Here is a 21,793-nt window from a genome sequence, read left to right as displayed (position 1 = left end):
ACCCACACACAGTCTGAAACAGAATAAACAACATTAGGGTTACCAATTTCTTCATGTATAAAAGGAGAGAGGCTAAATGAATGACCTTACTCAACAGCCTCATGTGACATTAATTCTTCCCTTTTACTGACAAATTGATGTCTGCAAAGAGAAAACTTGTGTGAAAGCAAACATCTAAACTGGTATTGTTGTAATGAAATTTAAAGGCTATATGATATAATTTGCACATTGGAAAATCTACAAATATAATCACTTGGGGAGACAATGGGGAGACAATGTCTTTCCTTAAAAGCTACACTGTACACTGAGGTTAGCAAACTTTTCAGGGATCAAGTATCGCGTGTGATATAATAACTTACATACTCCCAAATAATCTCACCTGAAATCTTGCAAGGTTGACAATTTGTCCAACCTAAGACCTTGAAATATCTGTGCAAAATAATGGGGAGATTTGGCAACCATTTCTCCATGAACACTATCTAGAAGAGTCATGGATGCCTTGATATCTTCAGATCATGTTGATCCTTATAGTAGATTGAAATATGTGTTCCCTGAATTCCTAATGTTGTTCTAACTAATTTTTAGCTTTTTAAATGTAAAGCATCATTGGTGTGAAATGTAAACTATTTTCATGAATCTAATAAGCATTCTGACCTGTTTATAGGGTTTCGCTTGATATTACAGAAAACTAATGAAACACAGATGTATATAAATTAAATAAAGTATATTACAACAAATTTTATAGGTTTTTTTTTGCAACTGCTCTTATCTTGTTTTTTAATTCTGATAGACTGATTATTTTCAAGTTAAGGTGCGAATTGAAGGTGGATACACACAAGACTACTAAAATTTGCAACTGACCAATGCTTGTTAAAGAAAGCAATATATTAGTTATATCAATGAATAATAATGCTTATTAGCATGTATTGCTGTAATCTCACTTTGCCTCAAAGGGTATGAGAGCCAATTTGGTCTAGTGCAGGAGTAGGCAACCTTGGCTCTTTTATGACTCGTGGACTTCAACTCCCAGAATTCCTGAGCCAGCCATGCTGGCTCAGGAATTTTGGGAGTTGAAGTCCACGAGTCATAAAAGAGCCAAGGTTGCCTAGCCTTGGTCTAATGGTTAAGGCATGAGGTAAGAAACCAGAAGACTGGGTGTTCTAATCACACTTTAAGCATGAAAGCTGGATGGGTGACTTTGGATCAGCCACACTCTCTCAGCCCAATCCACAAGTTTGTTGCTATGGGAAAAAGAAGTATTAGGTATGTTCACCACTTTGAGTTATTTATAAAAACAATTAAAGTGGGAAATAAACAAACAAACTAATAAATGTCAAGCTTCATACAGTTGGGGAAGATCAACAAAAACTACAGATATTTCAACAAGGTATTTTAATACTTTTTTGGGGGTGGTCAGTGTTCACTCCTTGCACTGCCTGGACCAGTCTCTGCAGTTTTCTTTGCAGCAAGACTTTTGGAAGTGGTTTGCCATTGCTTTCCTCCTATGGCTGAGAAAGAGTGACAAGGCCACAGTTACCAACTGGCTTTGTGTCTAAGGTGGGATTAGAATTCACAGTCTCTTGGTTTCTAGCCAAGCCAGAAGGATAGAAACAGTAAGAGGAATTTCCATCCCTCATTTATAGTGAGGTAAGACAAACTGTCTTTGAATGATCTGAAAGATATCTTCCCAGTTTCTTCCTATATGGAAATTGCTCTTTGGGCAATCAGCTGTCAGCTGATAGGTCTACTATCCCTTGATTATGTCCACTGCATTCCTTTCCCAGTTTCTTTACAATCTCTCATGGGTTGCTAAATTTTCATGATGATAGAAGATAGAAAATAATAGAAGATAGAAAACAAAATGGAAAACAGGAGGCTTAATTATGAAATATATATATAGTAAAGTGTGTATATATACTATATATATATATATATATATATATATATATATATATATATATATATATATATATATATATATATATATAAAATTTACACAGAAGGATAACAAAGTTGCCTGCTTTAGAGATATGTATGCATTCCCAAATCTCATCTCCCTGTCTTACAAAATCATAACTGGCTTACCACAGGCCCACATGTCTACCGGCTTCCCGTAGGGATCTTTTCGTAGCACCTCAGGGGAAAGGTAACCTGGTGTACCAGCAAAACCTGAAAAGTAAGTCTGCTTAGTGGCTATAGTAAGCTATCCGGAAGAAAACAAATATTAAAATCCCTTTTTAAGTAGCCGTGTTTAGGCTACATTGTCACCATCTATTCTACCTTAGCTTTGCCTCCCCCTCTCTCTCGTAATATATATAGTCCTCAACTTACAACCATGCGATTAGCGATTGTTCAAAGTTACAACAGCACGGGAAAAAGTCACTCATGCTTATGGGAGTTGCAGCATCTCCACAGTTACATGATCAAAATTTGGGTGCTTGACAACCAGCATGTATTTACAATTACAGTGTCCTGGGGTTATTGGGGGAAGCCCAATTCACTTAACAACTGCAGTGATTTGCTCAACAACCATGGCAAAAAAGGTTGTAATATGAGATGCAACTCACTTAATAGTCACCTTATTTAACAATGAGAATTCTGGCCCCAATTGTGGCCGTAAGCTGAGGACTATTTGTAGAAACATTTGTGAATTACTTCCAAACCTATACCAATGTTTTTTTAACCCTTCCTTTTTTTTTACCATTTTACCACTTGTTTTATGTTCTAGGGCAGTGTCTCTCAACTTCGGCTGTTTTAAGATATGTGGACTTCAACTTCCAGAATTCTCCAGCCAATACAGTGGGAGATGGTCCATATATCTTATAGCAACCAAGGTTGAGAGACACTGCTCTAGGAATCTTTGAATATTTTGGAAAACAGAAAAGGGCAACCAAATTAATGATTCCCCTTTTCAATAGTAAATAAGACCTCCGGCATGACCACATCCCTTTTAACACCTCCATCACCTGAATTTTTGTTCATTTTGCATAATTATAAAAATATTTTAATATCACCTATATAAATATAGATTTTGAGAGAACTTTTTCAAAATCTTTTTATGTAGGTTTTTAAAAAAATATTTCTCCAAAGTAAGCTGATAGGTACAGATAGTCACTTTTATTTTTTACATGCAACTTTCACATTTTGGGGGCAACAGTTAATGTAGATTTCTGACTGGACAAAAATGATGCTAGAACAGCTTGGTTTATTAATACAGTGATAATTAAGACAACCTTTGCAAATCTGTAGTAGATTTCTTTAATGTCCCACTTGCAGGCACACTAATTTAATACAGTGTAGCGATGTTGGGATAAATGGGGAGGTATAATACAAACTGAAAATGTCTTCTTACCAAACCAGGCCTGTTGTTCACCTTGCACTTCAATTGCTAATCCAAAATCTGCCAGTTTTACAGCTGCTCCTTTTGACTTGCTTGCTAGAAGCAAGTTCTCAGGCTTTATGTAGGGCAGAAGAGGGGGGGAAAAGAAAAAAGAAAGTAGAAGATAAGTCAGCATTTCTAATTCAGTACTTTCTTTATGTGGATTACATTGGAGACAGACATAACATGCTTTTCCTGTTTTCAAACATAACTAATAAATGTTTGATTCTAAGAAATTTTAAATGGATCCAAAATCCACAAATTATTTAGAGTAGGGCTGTTTTATTCTGTTACATTTTTAAACCCTCTGTTCTCTTTAGAAACCCTTTTAGAAGCCTCTAAGACTGATCTGTCAAGTATCTACAAATTTTATTCGGGAATCTGAAGTTTTTCCCAATAATAGAATTATTAACTTTCTCCAACTTGATGCCCATCAAATTAGTTGGCCTGAAATTCCCAGAATGCCAAGCTCTTTAACACTTCTGGAGAATACTAGATGGCCCACAGAATCACCTTTTCAATGAATTCCTCCTGTAGGTCTCATATAACCGATTACTGACATGAGATCAACCCTCAAATATTTTTCCTTGCTAAAAACAGATATATATCATAAACATAGTTTATTACAAAAAAGAAATATTACCTAGACAGATTACCTATATCTGTCTTGTCAAAATCTATATGACTGCTAGATACAAATAAAGATACAAATAAAACTTTCTTGCAATTCAATTATGAAGTCCTAGGATCTAGCTTATATTACAATTAAGATCATCTTAAAATGTCAATATTCCATTATATCTAAACATACTCAATACTACAGGTAGTCCTCAACTTATAACCATAATTGAGTCCAAAATTTCTGTTAAGTGAGACATTTGTTAAGTGAGTTTTGCCCCATTTTATGACCTTTCTTGCTATAGTTGTTAAGTGAATCTCGTTTCCCCACTGATTTTGCTTGTCAAAAGATCACAAAAAGTGACCACATTACCTTGGGACATAGCAATGGTAATGAGTCAGTTGCCAAGCTTTTGAATTTTGATTGCATGATCATGGGGATGCTACAAAATAGTCATAAGTCACTTTTTTCATTGCCATTGTAACTTTGAATGGTCACTAAATGAACTGTTATAAGTCAAAAACTACCTGTATTTTTGTATTTTGGAATCTAAACTTTTTTTAAAAAAAAATACTGTTTATAACAAGAATTATAAGAAGTGCAATCAATTTTACAAACAATTTGCTGGGCTAATTAATCTGTAAGGTTTTTTAAGGCAGGAAAAAAGTTAGTAAAGCTTAGTTTTTAGTAAGATGATCAATGCTTTCTATCTATAACTTTCCTATGCAGGAGCTGTCATGTTAAACCAGCTTCTGTCTAAACTTGCACTTTTTGGATGGCTGGGAATGGAATTTCAAAAATTCTCATAAAGTCAATTTAGAGCACCTCCATTTTGATAGGCAAATACCTAGGTCTTGCACAACACAAAACTGGGATAACAACCTAATCTTCTTCACTCTGTGAGAAACACTGAATATTGTAAACAAGTAACTTTGAACATAAATATGTGAAGCAAATATTGCAGTCGTAAGGAAAGAAATATGGTCGAATAATTACAAAACAGCCATACACTCAATAGCAAGCTCATCTGACTTCTGGGCAACTGACCATGCCCTTAAAAAACATGCATCAGCCATTTCAGGACTATGGAAATGTCAATAGATTTGTCATGCATGAGTTCTGAATAGGTTGGGGCAAATGTACACAACTGGACAAAAATATGGGGGATTTGATGGAATCTTGAGACTCCATCCAAGAAAGAAACAAGTCAGTGTGTGGATCACAAAGTTGCACTTTAGCTGCAGATGTGCATATAGTAGACAGAAAACAATAATTTATTTGAGCTTATTATAATACTGATAAAAGAAGCATACAACATATTTTGTGTTAATATTTAAACTGTATGTATAAATAGTATCCTAAAAGAATATTACAAATCTAAATGAATATTTTACCACCACATATTTGATGCCCTAGCTGGCAAAATAAAATAAAATTTAAAAAAAAAATCACGTCAAAAGGGGTAATTTCTCTATGATTCTTCTGGAAAAATGATATTTGGCCAAATCCAACAATGATAGTGAAAGAAATGGAACTAGTCACCAGGTGGATCCAAAGCTAATCATTAAAGAAAATTACATCTGTGTTGAAATTAAGTCCAGTTAATTGTATTCTATAAATGTGAGTCAGATTTGTTTTAATGGGTTTTCAGTACTAATTCAAGACTGAATGAAGTCATTCATCTCTTGAAACATTCTGGGGCCATCTTGTACATCATCCATGCAAAATGATTTTAAAATATACATAGGTGTTTAAACAGTATATGATTTACAGAATCCTTTATCCAAGATAAAATGTTCAGGTTTTGTATATGAAGAAAGGGTTTAATTTAAAAACAAAACAGAATCCAGAATGTTGACAGAAATAATTTATTGCATATATTGTTATACTGGTGGCAAGATGAATGTTTTTAAAAATAAGGACTTCTGTTCTCTTAATTATTTTTTCTTTTAAAAGAATCTCTAACAGTTTTGAAACTATTTCTATTTTATTCTGTCAAGTATCTAATGGAAGATATTTTTAATTAATTTTTTGTTTTGTATTAAATTTGACAAAGAATCGTGGGTTATTTTAAATAAATGAATTGTGATATAGGCTCTTGTGTATGCATTAACTAGACGCCTGAGGAAGCAAGTGTTAGGTAGCTAACTAAATAAATGTTCCCTGATTACTGAAAAAAATTATATACAATTGTATACCCCAACACACATCTTCATTTTTTCTTATTGTATTCTTTTGTATTTTTTGTATATACCTTCCTATCTAGTCAATAATTTTATGCATCATATGGGTTCTAGTCCAAAGCATATTTAGGACTATTATTAGAAATAATGTACAGGAATATATGCACACTCAACCTCCCCAATTATCCTCACCCAGTGTAAGATAGTGTTGTTTATTTGTCATGGTTAGCCAATAAATACATCAACATACTGTAACATACAGAGGATAAACGACTGCAGAATATGATCTACTTTGGGAATAAATCATTCCAAATAAATGTCAAGAGGAACTATTGTTATCTAAAGTGAGCCATGCAGATTTGTGAATGTTCATAGTATGAAATATATTAATAAATTCCAGAGACCTTATTGAGTCTCTTCCTTCTGAAAATGTGTTGCGAAAATAACAGGCAGCTCTATAGTTTACTATTGTACAGATCTCATCCAAACATAGAGTAACTGAAAGAAATTGCTTTAAAATGTTTTATGAGATTCTGCTTAGTTTTCAGATTGGGTTATTTAGATATTATTGTTACAATTTGTAAAACATAATAGAAAATATGTTGTTCTAAATTTATGAAAAGAAAATGTGCATTTATGTGTAAGTGCATGTAAGTTCTGAATTAAGTTCCAAAAGAATGACAAACCTTTTGCTCATATTCATTACTACTGTTCGAAATTTGCTAACTATATATTTTAGGTCTAAAGATTTTTTTTAATTGTAGAAATAAAATTTAAAAATCAGTTGGAACTGCTGGTCAATAATGTTACATTAGGAAAAAACTGACAAAACTAATTATATGTGAAAGCTGATTAACCTTAGCCATATTTGCATAATTGAATTAATATGTATAGAGAGAGGTGGGAATAAAGTAAGCAAAGCATCACAAGAATCCTAAATATGCAAGGAAAAAATAGTTCTTGCCACCATGAACAACTTGCAAAATAATCGGTGGATGCCTCTTTGCTTCTAGATGCAAAAATGCAGCTATGTAGTGCTTTGAATCTGTGATATATGATTATCTTCCCCCACAGCATTACTCACCTTCAAGTCCCGATGGACTACGCCCATCTGATGGCAGTGTAGCACAGCCTCCAGGATCTGCTGAATGCAATGACTGCATGCAAACACCAGGGGGCGTATATTAGTTCGAAGCTGTACACTCACTGTCTGTATAACCTCAGTGAGACTGGGTTAAAGTGCAAAATGATGAACAAGCTGAGATCGTGATTCACAACCTCTTAAAATGTAGGGACCTGCATTCCTCCGCTAGAACAGCTATTTCCTCAAACACTGTGAATGTGCACTGCAAATACATGCATGCTTTAGCCCATTTTTATGTAGGGCATGAACAGGAGGGGTAAGGATATGTTTGGGCTCAACCTCAATGAAAGGGTTGAAGGCAATATTCTTGGGCATATACATAATATATTGAGAAGAAGACAATGAGAGTATATCATTGCTTTGATATGGTTGGGTTAAATATCTGGTGCAGTTTGTTCCTTCTCTCCCTTATTCGCCTTGGAGGCCTTTTTGCACCAGCACCCCTGAAAGTAAATTTACTTTAAGTAGTTTTGTATTTGAGATGACTTATTCACCCTTCATGGTTTCATTTAGTCAAGCAATTATTTGATCACTGTTGCCTGAGGGATCTATCCTACTCTAGCAGAGCAATGCATAACCAGTCATTCTGCTACAATAACCCATTGTCTCTGAACAGAAGTGGTGTTTTAAACCTGCAGGCTAACATCTATCACAGACAAAGGTCAGTCACAGATACAGGCTACAGGACTGAGGAAATCTCCTTCCAAAACAGTTCCTGATACTTATGGCACCTACCACACCTCTTGGAAGGTCCCTGTATTAGCAGTACCTATTCTACCTTTTTCTGTGATGGACATTAAACCTGTGACACTTGCAGAGTGGAAAGCAGCATCATGCATTACCCATTTCTCATATTAAGGGTGAAGAGGATAGCCAAGGGAACTTCTCAGCCGACCCACCCTTAAAACTCAAGCCAGGAAGAAAAAAGAAAAGAGACAGAAGAGAGACAAAAACAAATAAAATAATAAAAATGTCTTAGCAAACCTACGGGGCACCAGATACTGACCTTGAGGTCTCTGTGCACTATGCCATTTAGGTGACAATGATTAACACTTTCTAGAATCTGCTGTATACAATGACTGCAAAGATACAAGGGCAGAATGGGAGGGGGAAAAACATTTTAAGGCACATAATCACATTACAGAAAATAATTTAATAATAATACTGAAATAACTTAAAATAGCAATAACTTAAAATAATGAAATCACATTTTTGGACAGGTTTTAATTACACACAGAACTGAAACACAGCATTTCTCTCTTTCTCTTTGGAAAAACTGTCAAGAGACTCAAAAGAAATGACATTTAACATATAACATATAATGCTGCTGGATATAAACTTTTGGTGGAATATTTGCTGAAATGTGAGAGGAAAAGTTAAATATATACTAGGTGATAGATCTATAGTAAATAATACAAGCTTATTGTAGCTTATTGTGCAGTGGAAACATCAATATAAGTAGCACAGAGAACCTGTGTAACCACTGGTCATGATGGTCAAGAATATGCATAATGACCAACAAAGAATTTTGCTCATTGACTAGTCAATGTGTTTGGAATGACGTTGAAAAATATGAAATTGTGGGTATTTTACAACCTGAAGAGCATGAATATTTGCTAATCAATGTAGATTATACTCTATTGTGTAGTGTGACTAAGAGAGTGCATATTAGTTGAACAACAAAGAAATACAATGCAAATCCTTCTAATATATGCATGCTTTCCACATATTAATAAATGGCATAATGGCTATTTTTATGTGTATTATTCTTTCATGTTTAACTTCAACATATATACAACATTTTAATATAGATGCATAAGGAAAAAAAACAGAGCAAATTAAAAAAAGCACAAGGCTTCTTGAAAACCAAACAGTTTAATAGAACAGGAAATGGGGGGGGGTCAGTTTGTGTAATTGAAAGGTGCATTTGAAGCAGTCAATTACTAGCAGTCATCTTTAAAAAAAACAATAGGGAGTCTCTGGAATTAATTTAGTAGGATCCTAGGGGGAAAATTCAGTAGATAACCTCATTGAAGAAGAAGAGGCATCTCTTTTTTCTTCCTCTTCTGCTAAAGATGCCTGTAGTGCTTTCACAGAAGTTGATAAGATACTCCATGATGTTTTTAGAGAAAGTAGAGTCAGCAAAAATAACTTCTTTTCTCCAACAGAGATAACTCTGCTTATGAACCATTACTTTTCTGGTGTTAGAGATGATGCACCCTTCAACCCACTCATTTATTTATCTTTCTCTCTACCTCAGCCATTATATTTATTACACACTTGCTAAATTTGAAAAAAAAATAGATAATAAATTATAAAGATGGGCCTTTAGATGCTTTGAGTTCAGTACTAAAGAAAGTAATGAATAATTCTTCTCTTTTACAGCAACAGATGAACTTTTTATTGATGTCAATAAGATTAAAAGACTGAACATTATTCTGATATCACCACTACAGTGGCAGGCAAAGAATAAAGCCACATGAACTGTTTTTCATTGTGTGCAATGGAAAAGGAAGAAAAAAATAGCTGACAGTTTGGTTCCAGATATAGACTAGTTAGGGGTATTGGAACTCATTAGTTTTGGAATCTTTTAGAATTTGCTGGCTTCCTTGATTTTAATGGGTACAAATTATTTAGACCACAAATATCATCTTTTTCCTTTTTAAAACTCCAACAAAAACTAGTATGAAACTTCCTACATGAGCAAATCAATCATTGCCATACCTATTTTTCCTTTTTCCCCTCAGGAATAGTTGAATAGGATATTTTGGGTGGTATTTGAAGAAAGAAAAAACCTACTTTACTACCATCATGTTGCTCTAGTCCAGTGGTTCTCAACCTGTGGGTCGGGACCCCATTTGGGGTCGAACGACCATTTCACAGAGGTCGCCAAACAATGCAGTCTGCCATTTTTTCCCCCTTTTCCTTAGCTGTGCTACTCCCTTTTATTCTATTGGCTTTTGAAAGCCAATAGAATAGACTCTCTTGAATAGAGTCTAATTCTATTGGCTTTCAAAAGCCAATAGGAATTGTCCAGGCTGTCTCTGCCCTGCTGAGCCCGCCAAAAGTCCCATTCTGCAAACGGTGCTGCACCAGTTGAATAGTCCTCGACTTACAACTGGTTGAGGGTCGCGGCATTAAAAAGGTTGAGAACCACTGCTCTAGTCTAATAACAGAGGGAATGTAATATAAGAGGAAAATAGTATTGATACAACCCATAGAATAATAATGGCACATTTATTTGTAGAACTAAATTTTCATATGGTAATATTCCAATAAGATATGCATTGTGGAAAGAAATATCTAAAAATAGACTCTGCAAAAGCAAACAGGTGGAATCCCAATATGCTAAATGAGTACTGTTTTCCAAGACTGAGATTTAAGAAAAGTTACTGTAATTTGTTGCAGGGTATCACACTAAATTTATTTTTATTTTATCAAATTTAAAGACCACCCAGATGATTTTTTTTAAAAAAAAAAATAAAAGATTAGCACTGACCTTGCATCTGCTTCACTGTAATATTCTCTTGCAACAATGTCCTCAAATAATTCACCTCCAGTAACTCTAGCAATGATATAAAACATTTTTACAGTTAAAAAAACTAAGTTGGAAATTTATTTTTTACCCAACTTTTTTGCAAATACTAAATTATGGCTGCTTCATATAATGAAGGATCTGCAACCAGACTCGGTTCTAAATACAGATAATGTATATATCCTTAGTAAATAAACGTTTATTGGACCTACACATTATTTTTTTTAAAAAAAAATCACTGACTTCTAAACATTCTGCGCAGAAGAATTTTTGATGTTGTTTTTTTCAAAACTGCATGAAAAACCAGGAATGAGTAGGTATATTTCATTGTTGGACCTTTATAATATAATGCATAAAATAAACTGCACAATTTATTGTACTGTCCAATGACGCTATTTTAAGCAGATAAAGTAGCAAAGGATTATCTTCCTATACCATTTCAAATTGCCACTCTCTCACTTTGGATGAGATACCAGTTCTATTTGGCTATTATTCAACACTTAACTTGATGGTTTTCCAACATAAAAAGCAGGATTGCGTTCCAATGACAGCATTGCAAAAAGAGTACGATTTTGCTCATCTGCTCAAATCACATTATTTTTTTAATGATTTTTGATGAATTTTATGAATTTTATCTTTATCTTTTATTATCTTTATTTAAATACTGAAGATTTTCAACATTTAGCTAATTTTTTTAAACAAAGTCCAAATAAAGCATACAATAAAGAATTGAGAGAAAACAATTTATATAAAATGAGGCTTTTCATTTCATTTTTTTTTATTTAGTTCAAAACACATCGTTCTGTGAGATCTGAAATGAGAAATGTTCAGGCAACAACAATCCCACTTAATGACCTTTACATTTCACCCAATAGTGTTTTCAGCAAAAAGAAATGTGTTTCAGAAACAAAAGACAAATTCTTTATAAAAATATTTTTAAATGCTGGATATAACTGGCTGAAAGGACGCCTTATTTTTATTTATTTTCAAATTTCTAGACTGCCCATCTCACTTGAATAACTCTAGGTGGTTTACAAATAAAAACCATACATTACTGTGGAAGCGTAATTAAAATCAGAGTTAGAAACAGAATTTAAAAATGTTAAAAATTAAAAGGTTAAACGTTAAAGAGGCAGAGGGAGTGCTCTTAAGGTACAAACCACTCCCAAGGTGGCATATCCTTCTTAAATGCCCACGCCAATTGGCAAAGGTGGTCTTAATGCTCATGTGGAAGGCCATAAGTGGGGGCGCCCACCTCACCCCTGGGGGCAAGATGTTTCATATTTATTGACTACATTTACTTAACAGCAATTATATATTTTTTGTTTAGTTATCTCTTTATCTTTATTTTGTTTTTAGTAAATCAGGTTGCCTGAAAAACGAAACAGGTTTGCGGTATAAAAATGTACCCATTTTTTCTGACAAATCTTACAGATTTTGAATTATTTCCAGTTTACATTGTTATAATTTTTTTTCAACATTTCTGCTTAAATTGTAATAGTTTTGTTTATTTGAAATATCTGTCTTGATAAAATGAGAAATTCATACCAAGCAACAAAAATAATTTAAAACATACCACAAACTATTTCTGATCTAATGTTGTGTTGGTTGAATTTCTCTTCACAATAGCATCAATGTTGCTGCAGAAAACAACATCCTGGCTTTGTTAACCTGGAAATTCTGGTTTAACTCCAGCTAGAAATCAAGAACTGATCAGAATGTACTGACTACAGTTTCCTTTTATTCTTTATTAGAATAACGATTGCCAAGCATCAATATTATGTGCTATGCTTATATAATTTGGGTTGTTTTTCATAATTCTTTTTTCATTCTTAGAGAATCCCCGAGAAAGTAAATATTCCATAAATAGTTTTCAATAGTTATAAACATGGATTTCACAGTGATATGGTCTGAACATGGTGAACGAGAGTTGCCTGGAAGGCACTGGCTTCCCTTGCAGATAGAAGATGGCTACTGGTTTTTTGTATACCAAGAACAACTATATATATATAAATATGGGGAGATATATATATATATATATATATATATATATATATATATATATATATGTTTATAGATTTGTTTATGGGGACCTTTGGCAATCTCTGCTCTCTTTGTTTTTTATCTGGATCATATGACAAAGTCTTTCATTTTATATATTACATGCTATTGGACAAACTGTAATCAAGCAAGTCAACTTACAAATCAAAGACTAAGTAATGAAATCCTTCTTCTGATATGCTGTCATGAAGTCGCACTGTTGAAAGAAGAGAAAAAAATTGTCTATTTTTTCCCTAGGTACTCATAATTTTATTTTGCTTTCCTTCTACCCTTCTGTTAATATATAATATTCTACTCTTTTCCTTGGATTACTTCTTCAGTTGAAAACAATGCTGTCATATAAAACAGATACATTTGCAGTATCTTAGCATAATTCTGTAAATATTATAGATTAACATCTAATATATTCTTTTACATTCATAAATTTTTGCAAATTAAATTTCAGTTTGATAGTTATATGCAGGCCCCAAGTAAGGAAATCTATCCATTAAGAGAGAAAAAATGTTTTTCCTAAATCCATTAAATAAAAATCAGCACATACATACAATGTTTCAAGTGTCAGCAAATACTGAGTAGCAAACAGAATAAGCTGATCAACCGTTACTTTAAAAATGAAAATATGCAAATGATATAATACAATAACCAAGGCTCATTCTCTTTCACACATTTCATAGTCAATCTATCAAAAACACTTTGTTCTAGCTAGAAAGGAATAGATATGGAACTCAAAATATTTTGTTTTACATTAGGAATCCAGTCAGGGCATGGCAGTTTATACTGACAGAAGATCTACTGTACAGAAAGGTAGTTTAGTTTAACCATACATTTCCATTTTTCAAGTTCAAGCTTGAAATGACATAACCCTTGATTCAAAATATATTTTTGAGAGCTGAAACGCGTAGTCTGACCTTCTAAATCAGGGGTCCCCAACCCCTGGTCCGTGGACCAGCATTGGTCTGCAGCATGCCAGAAACTGGACCACACAAACAAACTAAGCCCCATCCACAAGATGCAGGCAATAAGCTAAACCATGTTGCCTCTGACCCGCGGAAAAACCTCTCTCCATGGAACCGGCCCTAAAGGTTGGGGGCCACTGTTGTAGGTGAACAATTAGTTTTATCAAGTATTCATTTGACTCCTAGGTAGAAATGCATACATTTCACTTGCAAAAACCTCTTTTACTTCTTTATGATCAGTGGAATTTATGGACTAACAAAAAATCATTTTGCTTTCTTGAAAGCTGGACCCACAATGCATCCATAGCCATACCTTCCCATAACGAATGTTTCTTCAATAAATAACATTTGGCCACTGATAACTGCCAGCTTCAGATCCTGCACTTGATGGTCTTTTAACCACCACCACCACCATCATCATTATCACCTCTTCAGTTATCCAAATTCTTATTTCAGAATAGGTACTATTTTGTTTCAGAAAATAACACTGTATTTTAAAAGTAAAAATAAAACTCTGAGAACCTGTAACATATATTTAACCACCCTCTCTCAACTATACATATTTCTAAAAAAGGAGGAGGAAGAAATATGCCGTGACAAGCAATGTAGGCTGGACTTCTTTGCTTTCACCCCGTCACTTTGAATTATCATTTAGGTCCCCAACTGAAATCCTGTCTTGAATACAGGCATTTTACTGTCTCCAGCAGTCCAAATACTATATTCTCTTAATCACATGACTGTAGGGAAAAATTAAGCTTCCTTGCAACATATTATGAACTACTTAGCTTCTTTCACTATAATTTCTAAGCTAGTTTTGTATGTGACTAATGTCTAAATTATCTCTTTCCAACTTAACTAGCTTGTTACTCAGAATTTATTCAATATTTGACAAATGTTTTCTTGTTAATGTGTTTTAACACAGATTCAGCAAAGAGCAGGCACAGAGAAAGAAATAAGGATGACCAGGAGATTACTAAACTAAATTTTATAGTTTAGTTGTTTACCCTTTAAGGAAATAAAAATCTGGAACAATAGATCAGTTTGATAGAAGAACCAGCTGTGAAGACAGTGATAACTTCCCCTAGACTGGATGAGTGAATGCTAGACAGCTATCCATTCAAGATGTTTTTATTGAGATTTCAGTACTGAAACAGGTTTTGAATCAATAGTGTAAATTACCTCCTCAGTGACTGCATAATTCTATGAACATATATGAAAACAAAACACATCAGACTTGCCTTTGGTTAGATGGTCTGCTATGCAAATTTGATTAATAAATAAAGAAATCAATACTGTGTTCTCTTTATTTTTCTGTTATGGAAGTTTTAAAGGGGCCCCTTTAAAATGTATCTAAGTTGAACCTAAGAGCGCTGTTATATTAGTGACATGCTTCTAATATTTATTTTCCATCCTTGTGTGCAAATGCAAAATCAATACTGATTCTGCTAAAACAAGGTGCTGCACAATTCATTACCACTCCATTATGTTAACTGTGACTGATGCTAGTTCTTCCTGTAGCCCTTGCATCAATATTAATGTATTTTCCCTATTTTTTCTACTAGCCTATACAGCTTTATTTTGTGGTAATAAAACTTAAAGACTATGAAAATTTTAAAACAATGACAAAATATTAGCATTTTTTGTCTTCAAAATATTTCAGAACAAGAACAGTTTGCTCTTGTGTAAACTAATGTTTTACATTTCATTAAGCTTAAAATTTATTTTCCTTTTTTATGTTTAAGAAATAGCAATTGCACTTAAGACCTATATACCGCTTCACAGTGCTTTACAGCCCTCTCTAAGCGGTTTACAGAGTCAGCATATTATCTCCAACAATCTGGGTCCTCATTTTATCCACCCCGGAAGGATGGAACCTTGAGCCGGTGAGAATTGAAAACTGCTGGAGCGAGCAATCAGCAGAAGTAGCCTGCAATACTGCATTCTAATCACTGCGCCACCACAGCTATTGGTATAATATCTACCAAAATAAGAGTTGGGAATTCTCTACGAGTATTCCATTTTAAAGTAGCTAATGACATAATTTATATTATTAGTGAAACTAAACAAACTATAATAGTAAAAACTTAAAAAAAAAAAACAAGCATGGATATAAATGATAATGTACAGGCAATGACGAAATTCAGTTCTGAAATTCTTCCTGTCCTAAATTGTTGTGCAGTGTGTTTACAAATGAGATTTCTCTAACATTGGGCTATAACCAACTATGTTATTTGTTTTTTAAAATATGCTTTTGGGGTTTATATTAGACCCAAAGGCTTTTGTTAAAAACAAGTTGTAATGACGATGAAGTCTATAGTTTTTTGCCTTGTTGAATGCTGCCTTCCTTTTTATTTGCTTTATATCAGAGGTCTCCAACCTTTCCGGGCTCGAGGATCAGAGGAAAGGAGAGCAGCTTCAAAATTGGGGTGCATGCGTGTGCGTGGGGTCATGCACACTGGCGTGGCACTAGCATCCCCATGGCGGCTAGCGGCACATGCACAAACAGGCTGCGGACACCCACCCCCGCTAGCATTCCCGTTCGCACTTGTGTGCATGTGCAAACAGGACTGTGGGCGCTAACACAAGTGAGGGAAAATGCGCACACATGCATGCACGTACTGGCCAGCCATTTCTGTGGCCTGCTGGCCAAGAGCCCATGGCCCAGTCCCAGGCCGTGGACCATAGGTTGGGGACCCCTGTTTTATATAATTAAAAGAAGCTTTAAAACATTCGTTCAGGTTAGACAACTGGGTAAATAGCCATACTACTGCCTACACATTCCATATTGCTTGCAATTGTTTTACTATATTAAATACAGTTAGATGTCAGAGAGAGAAAGAAAGAAAAGGGGAAGGAGGTCAGAAGAAACAAAATTTGAAACAAAAGGGAAGGAAATGATTGCTGCTATATTTGGCACTACACTTCCAGTTGTCAAGTCTGTGCAGTCAGGTTCCACACAACTTTGTTAGAAATAGAAATGTTTCAATATTCTAGCAAGGGTTCCTAAAATCAATCAAACTGATGGCTGGCAGGAGCTATTTCAATTTTGATTAATAAAACACAGGTAGACATGAAATTTGACTTTTATTTGGCACCTTCAAACCATTTCCAATTCTGCATCTTCCATTCTGTATACTGATCAATTTGTGATTCATCACTGCGTTATCCCTCCAAAACAGAGAATATGCACTCTGTCTGAATTTACATTTTCCTAATTAACACATTTATTGGAAACATGGTATATTTATTTCTAACTTGATTTAATCAGGTTTACCATCTTCTGGTTCCTCACTAAATCTTTTTTACTTAGTCAGAGACTCAAAGACAACTTCTGAATACCTTATTAATTCAAACATCTAGCTATCTGAATTTCACAACATAATTCCTCAGGCTGACGAGTTTTAAAAATGAATAATCTATTATTATCTGACAATATTTTAGATAAGATATAAATGTAAGAATATGGTACAGTATAGCCAAATGCAAGCAGGTTGAAATAGGAGATTCTAGAAGAAATATAGGTATACTCTGTGTGTGTGTGTGTGCATGTGTGTGCAGATATAGATAAATAGACAGACAGATAGATAGACAGACAGACAGATGATAGATTTAAAGGCTGCTTGAAATTAGAATGATTCTGGGAGGCTTACATTTTAAAATAATACAAATAATAAAAAAAAACATATCTGGGCAAGACAACTAAATATGCTATAAAATTATATACAATGGGTTCTACTGCTATCCTATATCCAAGGTCTGGGAGAACAATTAGATTCAACACCACCAAGGTAGGCACTTCATAAATCTCTGGGAAATGCTATTCCAAAAGGCACGTACCACAATAGGAAGACAAGCTTTCTACTTCTTGTAGATGACAACATTTAATTGACAAGACCCAACATTTGCCAGTTCTTATTAGACAGGTAGAAACCATGGAAGATAGGATGTCCTTCAAACAAGCTATGCCATGAAGGGCTTAATTGGTGATAATCATCAACCTGAATTATACCTGGAAGGTTTATTTATTTGTGTCAGAAGCATCACAATTAAAATAAGGCATTTTAAACATAAAATATAAACTACAATATTAAAGCATGATAAGTTAAACAAATCTTGCTCAGAAACTAGCAACATTAATTGCATTTTTAAAAAAATATATTTTATTAATTTTTTTACATAATCACCTTGATATTTGGTAAACAGCGTGTTGTCTGGGATTATTTTTACAAAAAATCATTAACAATTAGTTACTATAATTCCGTAATCCACATGGTAGTTTTCCTTGATTTTCTCTTCTTCCAATAATATTCTCATTTGTCAGCCTTAAATTAGTACATTTCTTAGTATTTTAATAGATAAAAATTGAATATAAACATTTTTCTAGTATTTCTACAAGTAACAACCACATCAATATGAAGCTTCTTTTCTAATTAATCATCTTAATCACCTTATCATGGATCTTGTTTTTAAATTTCTTATTTAAATTTATTTTTTCCACAATGTTTGAATACATTTTTACCTATTAAGATTTTCTTAGAGTTAATTACACTTAAGTATTTAAGTCTTTTTCTGCATACAAGCCATCCCAACAATTTTACATTTCTCATATCTTAAAACAAAAACAAAAAAGAGAAGAAAAAAAAGAAGGAAATAATATACTATTTGAAAAACATGTCCCTCTTAAGCTAAAATACATTTATGTCCAAAAAATTTATATTCTTTTTAGCCATATTCAAACAAATATTTAATCTTTAAGTATTTCGTCCAATAAATCCACAACTAATCCTTTAGAACTATTCAAAACATTCTTATTAATTGAAATTTTCTCAAAATCCATTACATTTGAGTATCTGAAACATTTCCGTCGTATAAACCATCTCAACATTTTTATATTTCTCATATCATAAAAAAATATTACGTTACTTAAGGAGCCTATCCCTCTTAAACTAAAATGCATTTATATCTGAAATTTTATTTCTTTAACCATATTCAAACAGGTGCTTAATATTTGAATATTCCATCTGACAAATCCTATCATCTAATTTCTTAATTCTAACTTTAGACTTTTTTTTTTGCCAAACATCTTTCCTATATGCTCCTCTGGACCAAAAGATCTTCCCATAGTTTTGTAGATATTGTTGTAAGTACAAGAGACGAGTCAAGTAAGGTGTTTTTGTGGGAATATTTCACCCCTTCGTATTCCTTGAAAATCTTTTTCTTTCTTTCTCTCTTGGTTTCTCTTATCATTTTTTGTCTCATAAGTTCTCGTAGTTCTCCTGACAGCTCTGTAATCCATTTTGTCAAATCTTTTTTCTTGTCCTTAGAATTATTTTGCAATCTTGAAGTATAAGTTGTCTTTTCCATGTCCAATATTTCTGGCACATTTTTCTCTGCCTGGGTTAAATCATAGTTCCTTCCATTGTTGAATTCCATCTTTAAATCTCTTTCTCTGGTTTATGTTCAGTTGTCTGCTTTACTTGATCGCTCTCTTTTTTATTTTCTGAGAGTTTTTTTGTTATAAAGTTAAATTGAAGATGTGTTCATTTAAATTTTCAAAGTTATTTTTAATTTCCTCGTGTTTTGAAGTTATTGTCATTTGTATTAGTTGTAACATAGTATACATTTCCTCCTGGAAAGTATGCCTTCTGTTTTCATCAACAATCTTTTGCCAAGAAAGTCTTAACTAATTCCACCAATTTCACGCTTATCCAGATTTGTCTTATATTCATTTCATTTCAGTATATTTCTGTCCCCCATAAAAATTTAATTCACCACTTCCGTCTGTGGAAGGGTGGAGCAAAAATCCCCTTCCTCTCACTTTTGGAGGATTTTTGCGTCTTAGTTTTTTTTTTCCAGGAAATCAATTATCAAGTAGAAGAGAGAGAATCAGTATTCTTACCCAGTTCCAAATACATTGTTTACGATCAAGCTTAACTTAGTGCTTTTTGGCTTCAGCTGCTTATAGTTTGAGCTAGACTGTGGAGTAAAGCTAGCCTTTCTTCTGTTGGTTTCTGGAGGGCTTTCCCCGAATGACCAGATCAATTGCCGTCTCTGCACGGTCATCGGGGCTTCCCTCCTTCTTTGTTGCCTCTCCGGGATCACTTTAAGCCCATTTAGGGTCCCCAAACAGAAAAGAACTGGCTGTAGGGTGCGGAGCACCGCGATCCCTTGGCTACTTGTGCTACTGCGCAAAACTGGAAGTCTGCAACATTAATTGCATTTTGTCATGCTGCCATGAGGTCCTTAAGTATATACTGATCAGGGCACAAACAGCAGGTATACATATGTGTTGTTGTCTGCATGTTACCATAATTGACAAGGGCAGAGGGCACTGGATAGGCCCATTTGTTCAGAGTGTCTCTGGGTCTGAGGTACATGAAAAGGGCCTCCCCAAAGAATGTGTGCTGTTAATTCATTTGGGCCTCTCCTGGGCAACAGTTTATAATTGGGTAGTCCTTTCAATACAGAAGAATCTGAAGCGTAGTGAGGTGCTCATTTCCATCTGTGACACTATGTGTACCTGGAAGGTGACCAGCAACTAGCACTTGCCCTGTTGGATTCTGCACCAGCTGTAATTTCCAAGTCATCTTCAAGAGCAGCCTCATATATTTGCAATAGTCCAACCATATGGTGATTAAATCATGAATGACTATCTAGAGGGCCTCGCAATCCATGAACATACATATTAACTAGAACTTTACAAAGGTCCTCATTCCATAGCTGTCACATGTTCTTCAAGCACGAACTCTGAGTCTAAGACTATCCCCATATTGAACACCAATCTCATTCAACTCCATCCAAAATTAAAGCTGGAAAGTCAACTTAAAGGGCCCAAATATCATCAGTCATTCAGTTACATTACATCACGAGTCACTGGTCTTAAAAGCTTTATTTGATGGATACTAATCCTGGTTCATATATTGCTAATTAAATTTACTGATTTTCAAAAAAACACAAAGTTAAAAGATAAGACAAATAGGAAAAAAAATGAAAAAGGTCAAGGGCCAAGAAGAAAAGAAGTAAAGGTACAAAAAAGAAAAAGAGTAAATAGAAAAAGACTGACTTCCAATTTTCTTTGTTATAGATACAAGTAAAAATTTGTATGTATTATTTCCATAGTCCGATATAATTCTAATCATCAAATCAACTTCATTTCTTTCAGTCTCTCACAAAAAAGGATTGAATTCTTTACAATTTCCAAATTTATACACGAATTAAAATGTATTAAGAATGTGCATTTTCATGGCAAAGATTACGGCTTTCTTAAAGGAGCAATCTCAAGAGAAATTTTTTGTTGTATGGGAAAAATGGATAAATTTTATTCAACACAATTTGAATATGGAAAAATATTATTTAGCTTTTTCATAATTTGTATTGATGGCTTTTTTTTCTTTTTTTCTTTTGTTTCCGTCTTATGAACTTTTATTTTTTTTTATTCTTTCTTCCTTCTTTTTCTTTCTCTCTTTCCTTTTTCTTTTTTCTCTCTTTTTTAAGTATTTTTTTTTCTTAATGCTTATATTATATATATATTATTATTAATTATTTTATAAGTTGTAAATGTTGTTTAAGTTTTTTTAAAAAAATTTTTTTTTAAATAAGCCTATATTCAGTTCTGGGAAGTTCGGGGAGGGGGGAGGGAGGGGTGGGTTTGGGTGAGGGTTGTTGTTTATTTGTAAAACTTTTAAAAAATTTTCAATAAAAAAAAAAAGAATGTGCATTTTCCAAATTAAATTATGCAATTATTCAACTATCTTACCCTTATAACATAAACAATAACACATAGATTGGTGAAAATTACAAGTCAACATTTTGCAAAACAGCCCCACTAACAGAATTAGGATACTGCATAACAGACACACAATGCTTAGGCCATGAAAGACATTGCTATATAGCAGTGATGGCGAACCTTTTAGAGA

The 21,793-nt window shown here is 33.8% G+C and overlaps 1 protein-coding gene across 12 annotated transcripts in view; it reads right to left on the bottom strand.

The window, feature by feature from the left end:
* CAMK2D (calcium/calmodulin dependent protein kinase II delta) overlaps window positions 1–21,793 on the bottom strand; it is a 162,209-nt gene that overhangs the window by 55,720 nt on the left and 84,696 nt on the right. For 10 of the 12 annotated variants that reach the window (XM_039361282.1, XM_039361283.1, XM_039361284.1 and 7 more), the window contains 5 exons: window positions 13,063–13,117; window positions 10,825–10,890; window positions 8,332–8,404; window positions 3,353–3,455; window positions 2,086–2,169 (listed from right to left, as the gene is read on the bottom strand). In XM_039361282.1, the coding sequence (XP_039217216.1) occupies window positions 2,086–2,169; window positions 3,353–3,455; window positions 8,332–8,404; window positions 10,825–10,890; window positions 13,063–13,117 (381 nt within the window). Of the gene's footprint in view, window positions 1–2,085; window positions 2,170–3,352; window positions 3,456–7,265; window positions 7,339–8,331; window positions 8,405–10,824; window positions 10,891–13,062; window positions 13,118–21,793 lie in introns of those variants that run through there. The other 2 variants (XM_039361287.1, XM_039361286.1) reach the window with 2 other exon arrangements.

The sequence above is a fragment of the Crotalus tigris genome, unplaced genomic scaffold, assembly GCF_016545835.1.
Source record: "Crotalus tigris isolate CLP2741 ecotype Arizona unplaced genomic scaffold, ASM1654583v1 scf7180000019244.426175, whole genome shotgun sequence".
Taxonomy (NCBI): domain Eukaryota; kingdom Metazoa; phylum Chordata; class Lepidosauria; order Squamata; family Viperidae; genus Crotalus; species Crotalus tigris.
The sequence above is the reverse complement of the archived record's forward strand: the minus strand, read 5'-3'. Positions and strand labels throughout refer to the sequence as shown.